This window comes from Leptidea sinapis, chromosome 19 (assembly GCF_905404315.1).
Source record: "Leptidea sinapis chromosome 19, ilLepSina1.1, whole genome shotgun sequence".
NCBI lineage: Eukaryota > Metazoa > Arthropoda > Insecta > Lepidoptera > Pieridae > Leptidea > Leptidea sinapis.
This window is the reverse complement of record NC_066283.1, coordinates 8,974,683-8,987,168: the sequence shown is the minus strand read 5'-3', so window position 1 is coordinate 8,987,168 and position 12,486 is coordinate 8,974,683. Positions and strand designations below refer to the sequence as shown.

General features: G+C 33.3%; 1 protein-coding gene across 2 annotated transcripts in view; it reads left to right on the top strand.

Moving 5' to 3' along the window:
• LOC126969769 (paired box protein Pax-6-like) overlaps positions 1 to 12,486 on the top strand; it is a 69,689-nt gene that overhangs the window by 32,513 nt on the left and 24,690 nt on the right. For both annotated transcript variants that reach the window (XM_050815329.1, XM_050815330.1), the window contains exon 3: positions 8,057 to 8,197. In XM_050815329.1, the coding sequence (XP_050671286.1) occupies positions 8,057 to 8,197 (141 nt within the window). The remainder of the gene's footprint in view (positions 1 to 8,056; positions 8,198 to 12,486) is intronic.

Below are 12,486 nucleotides of genomic sequence, written 5' to 3'. Positions count from 1 at the left end.
ACTTTTGAAATGTCGAGCTAAGAAACATACACATGAAGAAGTTAAGTAAAAATGAAAATACAATGTTTATAAGGTTGAGGTACATACCTAATTAAAATATAATAGCGAGTTCCTATTTATATATATATTATTAGATTGATGGTATATAAGCTACATTTATCTTGAATAAGTCAAACTCTAAAATAAATAATTATTTGAATGATTCAATGAATTATTGTTGCACAAACAGTAAATAAGAATACTTTGGTTTGCAACTCAAACTTATCACATCCGCTACCTATTTAACATTAACAATAGCACTAACCGGTGAATATATTTTTTATGTAATAAATAAATAGGTTAACTTGACCATCCCATGACACAATTTATCTTTTGTTTGTCATTAATACACAATGAATCCCGCAAGTAATACATATAATTAAATTAGTTGGTTCAGTGTTTAAATTTTGACGGTTCAAAATCTGTTTGAATTGATTTTTTTCTGCTAGAAGACACTGTTACTAGTTAAAAAAAAAAATATGAGTTCACCTCAAGTCGCGCCTAAACAAGTTTTATTGTAATAATTTTCAAATATTATGCTTCTGAAGAAGCCTCTTGTGTCTATTTTCAACATGCAACAAAAAACCGATCAATCACCGAATCAGGCATCGTTAGCACACGTATCGCATTAAAGTTTTATAAGGCCGGCTACACACACCACTTTGCTGTAAAGATTTTGATCTATTAACTACATGACAAGGCATATCTAGTGTGGTTAGCGCCAGCTAATATAAAGAGCCACTTTTTAATTCAAATTTAATCAACAGAGTTTCAACCATTCTGCGTCGCTTAAAAAGATCTTGCCCTTCATTGTGGAGGCACCGTGTAATGACTTTAACCGATCATAAACGTCTGTTGTATGGAAATTTATTAACTGACGGTTTCGACGTGCATTCTACTCAACGCCGCTTCCCGAGAGGTGATTAATTATTGCCTACCTTGTCTTTTTTAATTTAAAGTGGCATTAATGTTATTTGATTTATTATTAATTAATGTTAGGAACATTAAATTGTATTCTATTCTACTCTATATTTTAGTACATATTTTTTTCAAAACGATATTCACTATAATTATTGATGCGGTATTGTTTTCAGATCGTCGAATACTTATTCTTTGTTCTTAAAAATCTCTAAAATAATTTATAGTGATCGCAAACAATACTGAACGGATAACTAAAAAAATCAGATCGATATATAGATCTGGAGGCGTGCTCAAATTGAATGAATATTAGACTGAGATCTATAGAGCGTACTAAGATTTCACTCAGACTTTTCTTATGTAAATTTAACTGAGTAAGGTTAGCGTAATCTTTGATTACGTTTTTACAGTCAATTGACCATTTGCTGATCTTAAGCTAAGACAGCCCACGTTTAATCATACTTAGCTAAGTTACGTTAGTTAAGTCTGAGCAAAGTCCAAGTTAAGATCTATACAAATTTAAAACCAAAAATGATTGTTAAAAACGCTTATTTTAATACAATAATTGAATCTATATTAGAACATATTGAACATATCGATGGAATGTTTGGTCAAAGAATGTAAGAAAAGATTTGAGAGTTTGATGCCTGTAAGCTCTATAAAATAAGAAAACTAGTTTATAATTTTCATTGTTTGTTTTTTCTTTAGTATAATATCTTTGTAACGCTTTAAATTTAATCTGTAATGTTGCATTATCTTTGATAAATAAATAAACATACTGAAGCTCGGAACAGTAAAGACGCGTTGAAATTAGAGTTGGAATAGTTTCACTCAATAATAACAACAATTTGAATGGCTCACACGATCCTCCTGAGCCTAGGCCACGTTGGGTAATTGCCTCTGGTCATGCGATTACGTTTCTAGCGTATTTAATTACCGCGAAATGAACATTGCACCAGCCTCCTGCAATTTACCTATCAATCAGAGGATAGCGTACTTGTGAGCTAACAGCCTTATAGGTTTTCAATCATTGTAGTAAAATATAGTGCAGAATGAAAGGTAATGGATCTTGTATGTGGTGGAAAATGTAACGTGTAGAATTGATCGTGTTGCGATTGCTGGACTGTTCTTTAATATAACTAGTCATTACGATATCTTAATAACTTAACTTATTTCCAAAACAATCTTAAGGTAAAATTAGTAAAAAAGTAATAGAGAAAATAAGAAAAAGGTATGACTCATAGTACAAGACTGTCTCATGCCGAAATTCGGCGAGTCAACATCTCCTGAAGAAGCCTCGTGAAGCGGCAAAACGCGTGTCGAATTGGAGGAATGTAAGCGCAAAATGCACTCAAGAATACTGATAAAGTTTTATTTTTGATAATTTTGGATTTCCACAAAATAACGCCTAATTAAATAATTATCTTATTAGTTACAAATCAATAAATTGTTTATCTTATTAAAGAGCTTAACATTTGCATTTTTGATATAATTATATTAGAGTTTTTTTTTTTTTTTTGAGAGGAGGAAATACGGTTACGTAATATGTCGGACTCGAGAGTTCACGTCAGCGGACACCCCATACCGACTAAAACCTCCTCTGTGCTGTTAGCAGCCCTGGCTTTCACAGCGAAGTAGGACGTAGGCCGTGGAGGCCGCAAAGACTACGCAACAACAGTCGCGAGGCGTCTCCTAAGGAGACTCGAACCTCAGACCGGCTGTGTGCTTGTGGGATTAGAGTTTCATTTAGCACTAGCAGTAAGGGAAGTGCAAGCAATTGGAAAAACTTTAAAAATATGTTTGGCTTGTTGGCAGAAAAACTAATATTAGAAAAATCTTTATTGGTTTCCCATCCTCCTTAAGAAATAGTGGCAACAACCTCCTTTTAAGCATATATTTTAACTTAAAAAAAGTATTACTTATATGCTTTTGATATTAACTATATAAACTAATGTCACATGGATATTTATAGTATACCGTAATGATTGATTATTTTTTTGATCATTATAATCTGACATTCCAAAAAGGGATCAAAAATAGAGAGATATAAAGTATTCTCATATGGAACTATTAATAATCTATAAATATAAATTTAAATTGAGTCTGTTTGTTATATCAAAACTTTTACAAAATAAATTACTATGAATAATAAAATGAATTAACTACAGTATACGTTTACCAGAATATTAATTATAACAAAATAAAGGCTTCAAATAGTAATAACATAATAATCAAAACAATTTTTTATTTATAAAGTGATAATCCTCACTTCTGGGAATAATTACACAAATTAAATTTGTAACCAATATTTAGGAACGATACTGGACTCGAACCCGCGACTGCCGGGTTCCGTCCGAGCGGTCGTACCAACTGTGCTAACCGTTCGAGTGACGCATGGATCGTAAATCTTGGTCAACTCTCAGGTTGAACAAGCTATTGACATCACTTAAACATAACAAAACTCATTTTACTTGAAACATATTTTCAATGTATCTCGCTCATAATTATATGACATTGATTTTATTTATCACGGCAGTACTTAACAAGAATTAAACAGAGGTATTTTATAAAAACATCAGCTATCTTATCTGAAGTAATAAGGTCCAGTTCTTATTACACTAAGTTTCTATATTGGATTAATGTAATGGCTCCTAATATGGCCGGTACGGCTAGCAACGTGTAAATTCAAACCGTGACTTTTTCTCTCTCCTCAGCACCCTTTTCGGCGTTAGGCTTTACTTTTATCAAGACATAAAGACCCGTATGAATTTATCTTGAATGGCTTTGACAAAAATGAGAATATAAATAATGTGATGAATAATTCAGCGTGATCGGTTCGGAGGGCCGTTGTTCCAACTGAGAAAAACGGTTCGCGCTGCCGCCTGCCGGAATTCAACCTCTGTTGCCTTTTTATGTAATTGTCCCGAGGCACGCACTCATCCATTATCCTCTAACTGATTTAGGAATTACAGAATTCGATTGTTTTTTACCTATTCCTCGCGTTCAAGTTAATTTATTGTGATTACAAAATAGGAGTACAGGTTTTTCTCACGAGCGTCACATTTTCGAGGTTCGAAACAGAGTTAATTCATATTTCGTAGCCGTATCGTCGTTATGAAATTCAAATTGAACCGAAACAAAAAGCTTTACGATCTTTTAAAAGATGATAGTCTCATAATATTTTTGTCGCCTGTCGCAATTTAGATCTGTCCGTACAAAAGTATTTTTCGTTTTACGTCATCTCGAATGCTGGAATTGATTGAAACGACGCATTGTCAATATAAGTCGGTAAAGACCTATTTACAATTTTAAAGTCCTACTTTTTAATATTCCGTCAGTTTGTTTACCTTTTTGCAATAACGAATAATATTGAAATGGTAAATTATAGAATCTTTATACGATGTTGTCTGCTGGTTTAAATATAAGGTTTTGATCCAATTCAACTAAATTAATGCAGTTACCTCAACTGCAAGCTGCAAACTTAATGATATTCACTATTTATAATTAGAAATTTTTATATAGAGTATTAAATTTAACATCACCTTCGGTTATCTTTTCAAAAAAAACTACTCCACTACAGGTTGCCTGGAAGAAATCGCTCTTGAGCGATAAGGCCACCTATTGCTTTTTGTAGTCTCGATTTTTATTATATTATTTTGTGGTGAGCAATAAAGATATATTTCATAGATTTCATTTCATAATTAGAAAGTATTTTTATATTTACTCCTCACATACAATCCCATTTTTAGAACATAAAGATAACATAAATACTAGTAACTATGCATATTTTAACTCTTAAAACATAAAAAAAATGTTATACTATATGTATTCTTATTTTATTAATGTCATTGTTTCTATAATTATTACTAATTTACAGTTCCATTGTTACTCCGCCGGTTGTTAATCAGTTTTCGAAAGAAAGTATGTTTCTTTCGAATGTCGATAAATAAACAGACACATGTAATAGAGGAATATAAACTCTATTTATAGGTGGATAAAGACTATAAAGTGGGAAAGTGCGGAATTGTTTTATAACTGGCCAGGTATTGTGACAATCCATCTGCGTTTACTCACGTTTAGCACTCAATGAAATTACATCAATCGGAGTCGATCGCTATTATCGGTATTTTTATAATAGACTTTAATTTGATTTAGGTTTTTTCTCTGAAGTCTTTAAGTAACTGTTCAAACCACGTCTCATGACAAAAGGCACGTAGATTTATATTTATTTTTAGTCTTTAAGCCGGAAGCAAGACATAATGTGACAATGTAGTCTGAAGTGATTTATACTTTTTAACACGCTATTCTACTTACTTTTACTTTAGATGTATTTTTAATATCAAATAATTATAACAGATTTTAAATTGTAACAACTGCATCGAAGTTTGACTGAAGTTGATTACGTATTTTTCAATTCTGAAACAGCCAGACACAAATACACAGGTTTGCTGCGCTTCATTTTTTTTATGACAAAATGTGACGAGATGAGCAGAACGTTCATGGTAATTGATACGCCTTGTCCATTACAATGCAGTACCGCTCAATATTATTGAAAAACCCAAAAATTCTGAGCGGCACTACAATTGCGCTCGTCACCTTGAGACGTAAGATGTTAAATCTCATTTGCACAGTAATTTCACTAGCTACGACGCCCTTCAGGCCGAAACACAATAATGCTTACACATTACTGATTCTCGGCAGAAATAGGCGCCGTTGTAGTACCCATAATCTAGCCGGCATCCTATTCAAAGGAGTCTCCCACTGGTAAAAGTTGACTAATACGGGATATAACCCGTTGCATAACAGAGTATTATATACTAAACCTATTTATTCTTTAAATCTAACTATAATAATCCAAACATGATGACGAATAAATAATAAAAATTAATAAAAACAATGTTCTTATATACTACCTTGTTATACCAATATATTGTATAGGTAATTACATATTACTAAGTGAATCTCTCGCTCGTTGACTTTCCAATAAATCAGGAAAAACAAATAATTATTATGTTTTTTACATAATACTATGTTTAATAAAACAATTCAGTAATAATTAATTACACACTGTTTAATCTTTTTTATTACTGCTTCACGGCAGATAATCTAGCCGGCATCCTATGCAAAGAAGCCTCCCACTGGTAAATGCCCTTAGTTGCCTGTAACGACACCCTTAGGCCTGGGACATCCGTATTCTTTTTATGTCCCGGTAAACCACAGGAAAAATAATAAGAAATAAGAACTCAGTCGTTAGCTTTATTTTAAACTAATATTTCTTTTCCCTTCATAGGTAATCGAAATTACAGTAAATGTAGTTGTTAAAATAAAACACCCACTTTGTGCTTGCTTTCGTTCTAGTACTGATCTCATAAACCAATAATCATTAAACATAATAATGTTTTTATTTTTCTAACAGAATGTAATGTCAATAGCCAAGACATGATTATAACCATACAATAATATTTATTCATTCAAGGAGGCTGACGCTCCATTACAAGATATAATATTATTTAGATTATTATAGAAACCTTAAATTTACCACATACATGTTATAATAAATTTCTATAACCATATTTACATATTATTATATCTTGTCAATTTTATTAATAATTTTTTGACAGCGCAACCCCATGAAGTTTCGTATTTTTTAAGTTAAAAATTTTATACAAATAACATTGTACTTCAAGGACGGGTATCGCCCCTCTTAGTGATGTGCCACACGTAACGATTGTGCCACAGATTGCAAACAATCGCTAGAAATAAATGCTAATACAGGACTTAGTTGCATCAAAAGAATGCGCTAAGGGTGCCATAAAATATGGTTAATATGGTGCCATAAAGTATAAAATAAAAATGCGAGCCGTCACGGGACGCCTGGCAGTTGTGAAACATCGACATTATTTTGTAAAAGTAATATGCAGAAAAGAACATATTATGATAGGAACTAAATATGTCATAATGATAAAATAAAATATTACGATTTTTTCCAGATAACGATGACTATTTATTGAATAAACATTTATTTTCATTAAATACAAAAATTTACGAATTTATTTCAAATCGTGACTACTTAATTCGTTTAATCAGTGACTTCGGTAATAGTTATATTGCCTCTGAGGACGGTATTACTGTGACAAGGCGACGCGTCGCCACGGCATGCGTCGCCACGCCAGAAATCGGTTTTACATGCGGCTATAGATGTTTCACATCAATATTTTGTAAAATGCCAATTGATATATAAAGGTGGTAATGAGTTTCTGGCTACTTACTGTCATCAATAAAAGCTTTTCCCAATTGACGTTATTAAATAGTTTTGACCTAAATTAATTATTAATAATATTTTGTGACCCCGATCACACTTCACAGAAACCCGCCTTTAACATATTAGGTCAGTTTTCCAAACACGTTCTCAACTTTTTCTCCTTGGTTTTCAACCGTAGATCAAAATTATTTTCAAATATCATCATTATTATTAGTTTTGCTTTTTTTTAAAGTATGTACTAGAGTACATTAAAAAGTGCTTAAAATGACGGTATATTGTCTAAAAATTCTTGGCTTCTGAAACAGGCCTCAGCTCATGTTAGACTTTTAAGATATCCATACAGAATTGATCTGGAGACATATCATATACATAGATATGACTGTGGAAGGGACGTCACATGGTCGGGATGTTTCTGGTTGTCCATTGTTGTGGACGTTGATCACGACTGTAATTAAAACACGGTGTTACAAACACAAGTATCATTACTAGTAACAAACGTTACACTGGTAATGTTAGGTACACTTCACAAAGACTTATAATTATATTATGAGAACGTCTCCAGGCATGCGTGTGTGGCACAAGCGCCTCGCTTCATAGTTCTTCCCTGAGTGCCTGCTCGACGCTCGCCCAGTGTTCGCTCTCGCCCGTACTTGCACCGCACGCTGAATACACCAGAGCTACTACGAATATCGAATCATCTTCGTACTCGATTCTTATGCTCAACGCTCTTGACTTCGACAGATATATAAAACTTTACTTTTGAGAAATGAATTTATTTTTACGGAAGTTCGAATGACTTTTTTCTTTATACGTATTAACAGCATACTTTTCTAACAGGTACACTTCGACCACCAGGATTGATTGGTGGTAGTAAGCCCAAAGTGGCGACCCCTGCTGTGGTGTCGAAGATAGAACAGTACAAACGTGAAAACCCGACAATTTTCGCCTGGGAGATCCGTGAGCGGCTGATCTCTGAAGGTAAGCGCGATTTGTTTATGTGAAACATCTAATGAACATCTAATGTGATCATCTGATGAGTCGGCGATGTGTCTCCAATTACTTGTAATTTTCTGAATGAATTGAGGCGTCACACCTGTAAAAATATTGCATATTATTTAAATTGAAATTCAAGTTAAAGCTATCCTGAAGTATTTTCAACCGACTTCGAACTCGGAGGAGGTTGTTATTCGTTTGGTATTTTTTTATGTATGTCACCTATGATCACGCTGAGATTGATGATCTAATTTTCATGATTCCTTGATGCTTAATGTTTGCCATTTGGTCCCATTAAAATTTGACATAGTTTGGCCTAGAAGTTTTCATCTTATCAATATTTCTGTTTACGTGGATGATGTTATTGTAGATTGTGTATTCCTTGTTTAGGAGTTTTTATTTAGAATGAGTATATATTATTATTAACCCGTTTGCCGATAAGTCTTAAGGCTTAGGTCTTAGGCTACCATATTCATAGCTAACAAACTTTCTTCACGATATTTCAGTGTCAAGAACGTGAAATAGGAGATCTATATTGTTTACCGGCCGTTTTCAATAACGTATCTCTAGTTACGGATACATTGCTGTCACCGCTTAATGACAAGATCTTACTTATCCATAGTTATGTCCAATAAAGGTTAGGTGTTAGGCGATAGGTTATTGGAATGTATGTAAGCGTAAATTGATAGATTTGTCTACCTCTAGTAAGTTAAACTAAGGAAAGATAGTTTATTGAAAACGGCCCTAAGGCACGTGGAACCTTTCGTAGGCCTACCCAAAGATAATTTAAGCAATACGGGCCTACCCAAAGCTACTTAAAAAATACTATTTAATATATGACTATAAAAAAATACGAAATCTTATAGTTTACTTGATTAATAACACTAAAAAGTAATAAAAACTATGTTTACAAAAAAAGGACTACAAAAACTGTAAAGTATAAAATAACTAAATAAAGATTTTATTAAATACGTCTCTTATGCAAACCTTATACCTTTAATATTAATAACTTAATCCCCTGAAAACGTAATCTGGAAAGGTCACGAAACGTCAGGTTTAGTAAATAATAATAATAATAATGTAACTTTTACGCAAAACCCAAGATAGTTAGACAGTAAAAATTACACGCTTTTTAATTCTTTAAAAAGTGTTTATTTAAATGTGTAACACTCGCGTTAATCAAAGAAAATACTCTATAATATGTACACTTTCACAATTCGATCAGCGAGTTGCTTGCTTCTATTGACAGCAGTTTTTGTATAAGTCAGGAGCTAAAATGTTCCCACTATGAACATAATAATAATGGCATTGAGCGCCTCAAGCGATCACGTTTGACCGAGCAGCAAAATGCGCATTTGTTCACATTCTGCGCACTGGCTTGCGAAACACGCTCTGTCTTGTGACAACAAAGAGATTCAAAAATATAACAACGCAATTATTATTCTTTATACTTGGCCCTAATTATTGCAATACAGATATAGTACTTGTACAGCGACTATGCTTTTTTATCTATGCAAATTGTCAATCAAACATATATTATATAAATCCAGCAACCTGATGTTTGTTTCCAGTGAACTCATAAACTAACTAACGGATTTTACTTCATGGAGTGCAGTTTAGTCCAACTTGAGAGATAGGATAGTTTTTATTTCGATTTGCGACCCATAATTATTTTTATTACCATTTATATTTGTTTTGTATGGACATATTTTTTCTTGGCACAAGCATTAACAGTTCTGCTGTGAAACAATTTCATTATTACAACAAGGAGCGTATTTTACGACTAAATTCTTGACGTCATGAAATGTTATCGACAAATTCTTAAAAAATACATATTTTATTTAGTATGTTCACAGAACAACGATTGTCGGGTCAGCTGGTAGGTAATATATAAAATTCTCGTTTCAAAATGTTAGTTGAGAAACTCCTTCGAGACGGCTTTACCGATTTTTTGAAATTTTATATGTATTTTCAGTAGGTCTTAGAATTGGTTGTAATCTATTTTTCATAACCCATATTTTATTGCAATTTTTTATTACTTTATATGTAAATACAACGTTTGACGGATCAGCCAGTTGAACTATAAAAAAAGAAGATTGCATATTTTAAAATGCTATTATAAATCTACTCGTAAGTGCATAAAGTGTATTTTTAAGATTATAAACCAGGTTGTTCATTATATCAACTTTACTGTTAAAATAAAATTTGTGTATTTTTATCGATTAAATACATTTTTTGTAGTTACCTCTTGTATCTTATACCTTTTAAGAGTAGAATATAATATAGGAAAAATGAGCGTAGGTACGAGTCAGCTGATACGAGTAATAAGAAATCACCGTCCCTAATCTATCGGGAACAAAAGAGGACTCATTGGAGCGTTGCCAGTCTTTTGGAACAGTGTGCGTGGTGTTTTGAAGGTAAACTATCACCACTGGGAAACTGGCTTCCTTGCAGATAATGTCTGCTAGATAGTAACCACGGCGGCATCTATTTCTTCCGCCTAGCTATAGTGTACAACATTATTGTGTTCCGGTTTGTAGGCTGCCATAGCTAGTGAAATTACTGGGCTAATACTAAAAAGCTTATATCTTAAGGTGATGAGCCCAGAATTTTGAGCGGCGCTCTAATTCGGTGGACGTGTTACTAACCATCAGATGACGTATTCGTTTCGTCACTCTTTCTGATAAAAACGTATACATTACACTTCGTTCCATTATACCTCAGTGTAAAAGTCGAAAATGAGAATAAAATTTACTCTAGGTAGTTATTGGTAAACTAATAGGGGATAGACCCCTTGCTTTACAGAGTACCATATACTGAACCTATTTATTCTTTATATCTAACTATTCTCCAAAGATGATAACTAATAAAACACAGTTCACACGAGGTAGAAGTGAAACCTTCAAAACATTTAGGCTTCAAGATAATGTGTTCCGAAGAGCTGTTTAACCTGATTCCTGCCGCCGAATTCCACCTTCGCACGACACGCCACAAGGTTTTCAAGGAGCTTTCTTCCACGTACTACAAAGCTGTGGAATGAGCTTCCTTGTGCGTTGTTTCAGGGACGATACGACATGGGTACCTTCAAAAAAAGCGCGTACACCTTCCTCAAAGGCCGGCAACGCTCCTGTGATTCCTCTGGTGTTGCAAGAGATTGTGGGCGGCGGTGATCACTTACCAACAGGTGACCCGTACGCTCGTTTGTCCTCCTATTCCATAAAAAAAAAATAAGACTAATGCAAAATTTCGTTAAGAATATAATAATTGTAGATTTTAGTAATATCATAGTGATACAAAGTTTGATAATTATTTTACATTTTATTCGTATAGGTATATTACATAGATTTATTCAGACTCAGAGCCTACATTTCCGATAAATGATACAAGAGGCTAATGGTAACTAAAGTATGAAATAAATACTTTGGTCTTAATATGGTCCATATATCTTTGAAATACTGCGTCGAATATTATTTTTGATCTTGTTGTTGATACAGTGCGACTGCTGGACATTTTCAATTTTAATTTGGCGTCCAAAAACTCAATTAACGGAATCGCTGTATCCGATGCAAAATTCCTGGTACATATTGCTAGGATGACACATGATTTAAACCACTATGAAAGACATTACTATCACCGTTACTATATTTATGTTCGCCTTGTGTCTATGTAGTAATTATAATACATCAAGCGCATGAAGACAGAATAATATATAAGGGAACACTCGTGTCATAATTATGACAATCTTTTTTTCAACTATGATCGCCTGGTATCAAAACACTGTATAATGCATCCCATCTCATTCTCTCGCCGGCTGAATCCTATACATTTATTTACCTGTTTATTATGTCTCTATCGTCTCGCTTTTGACTACCTTATGATAACAATATATCGGTAACTACATATTACTAAAGTGATATCAGTGTATCATAGTCTCTCGCGACCACGCTGACTTTCAAATCAATCCAGGAAACCAAATAGTAATTTTTAAAAAGTATTTACTTGACGTAGACAAGATGGCTTGACCACAGTTCACCCTCCTATATAGCGTCGTGACTTCTATTAACTTGTCGAGTTTCTCATAGTTCGTTTAAAGGAGGTAAACCCATATTAATGCTCATTAGTAACCACTAACCGGATCCATATTATTATGTTGCAGACCTTTAAGACCTCGTTATTTCTATACTTTAGAAATCATTTCAAACTCAAAGTCAAATAAATTTTATTCAATTAAGCTTAAACTAAGCGCTTTTGAATCGTCACTATAAATATTGGTT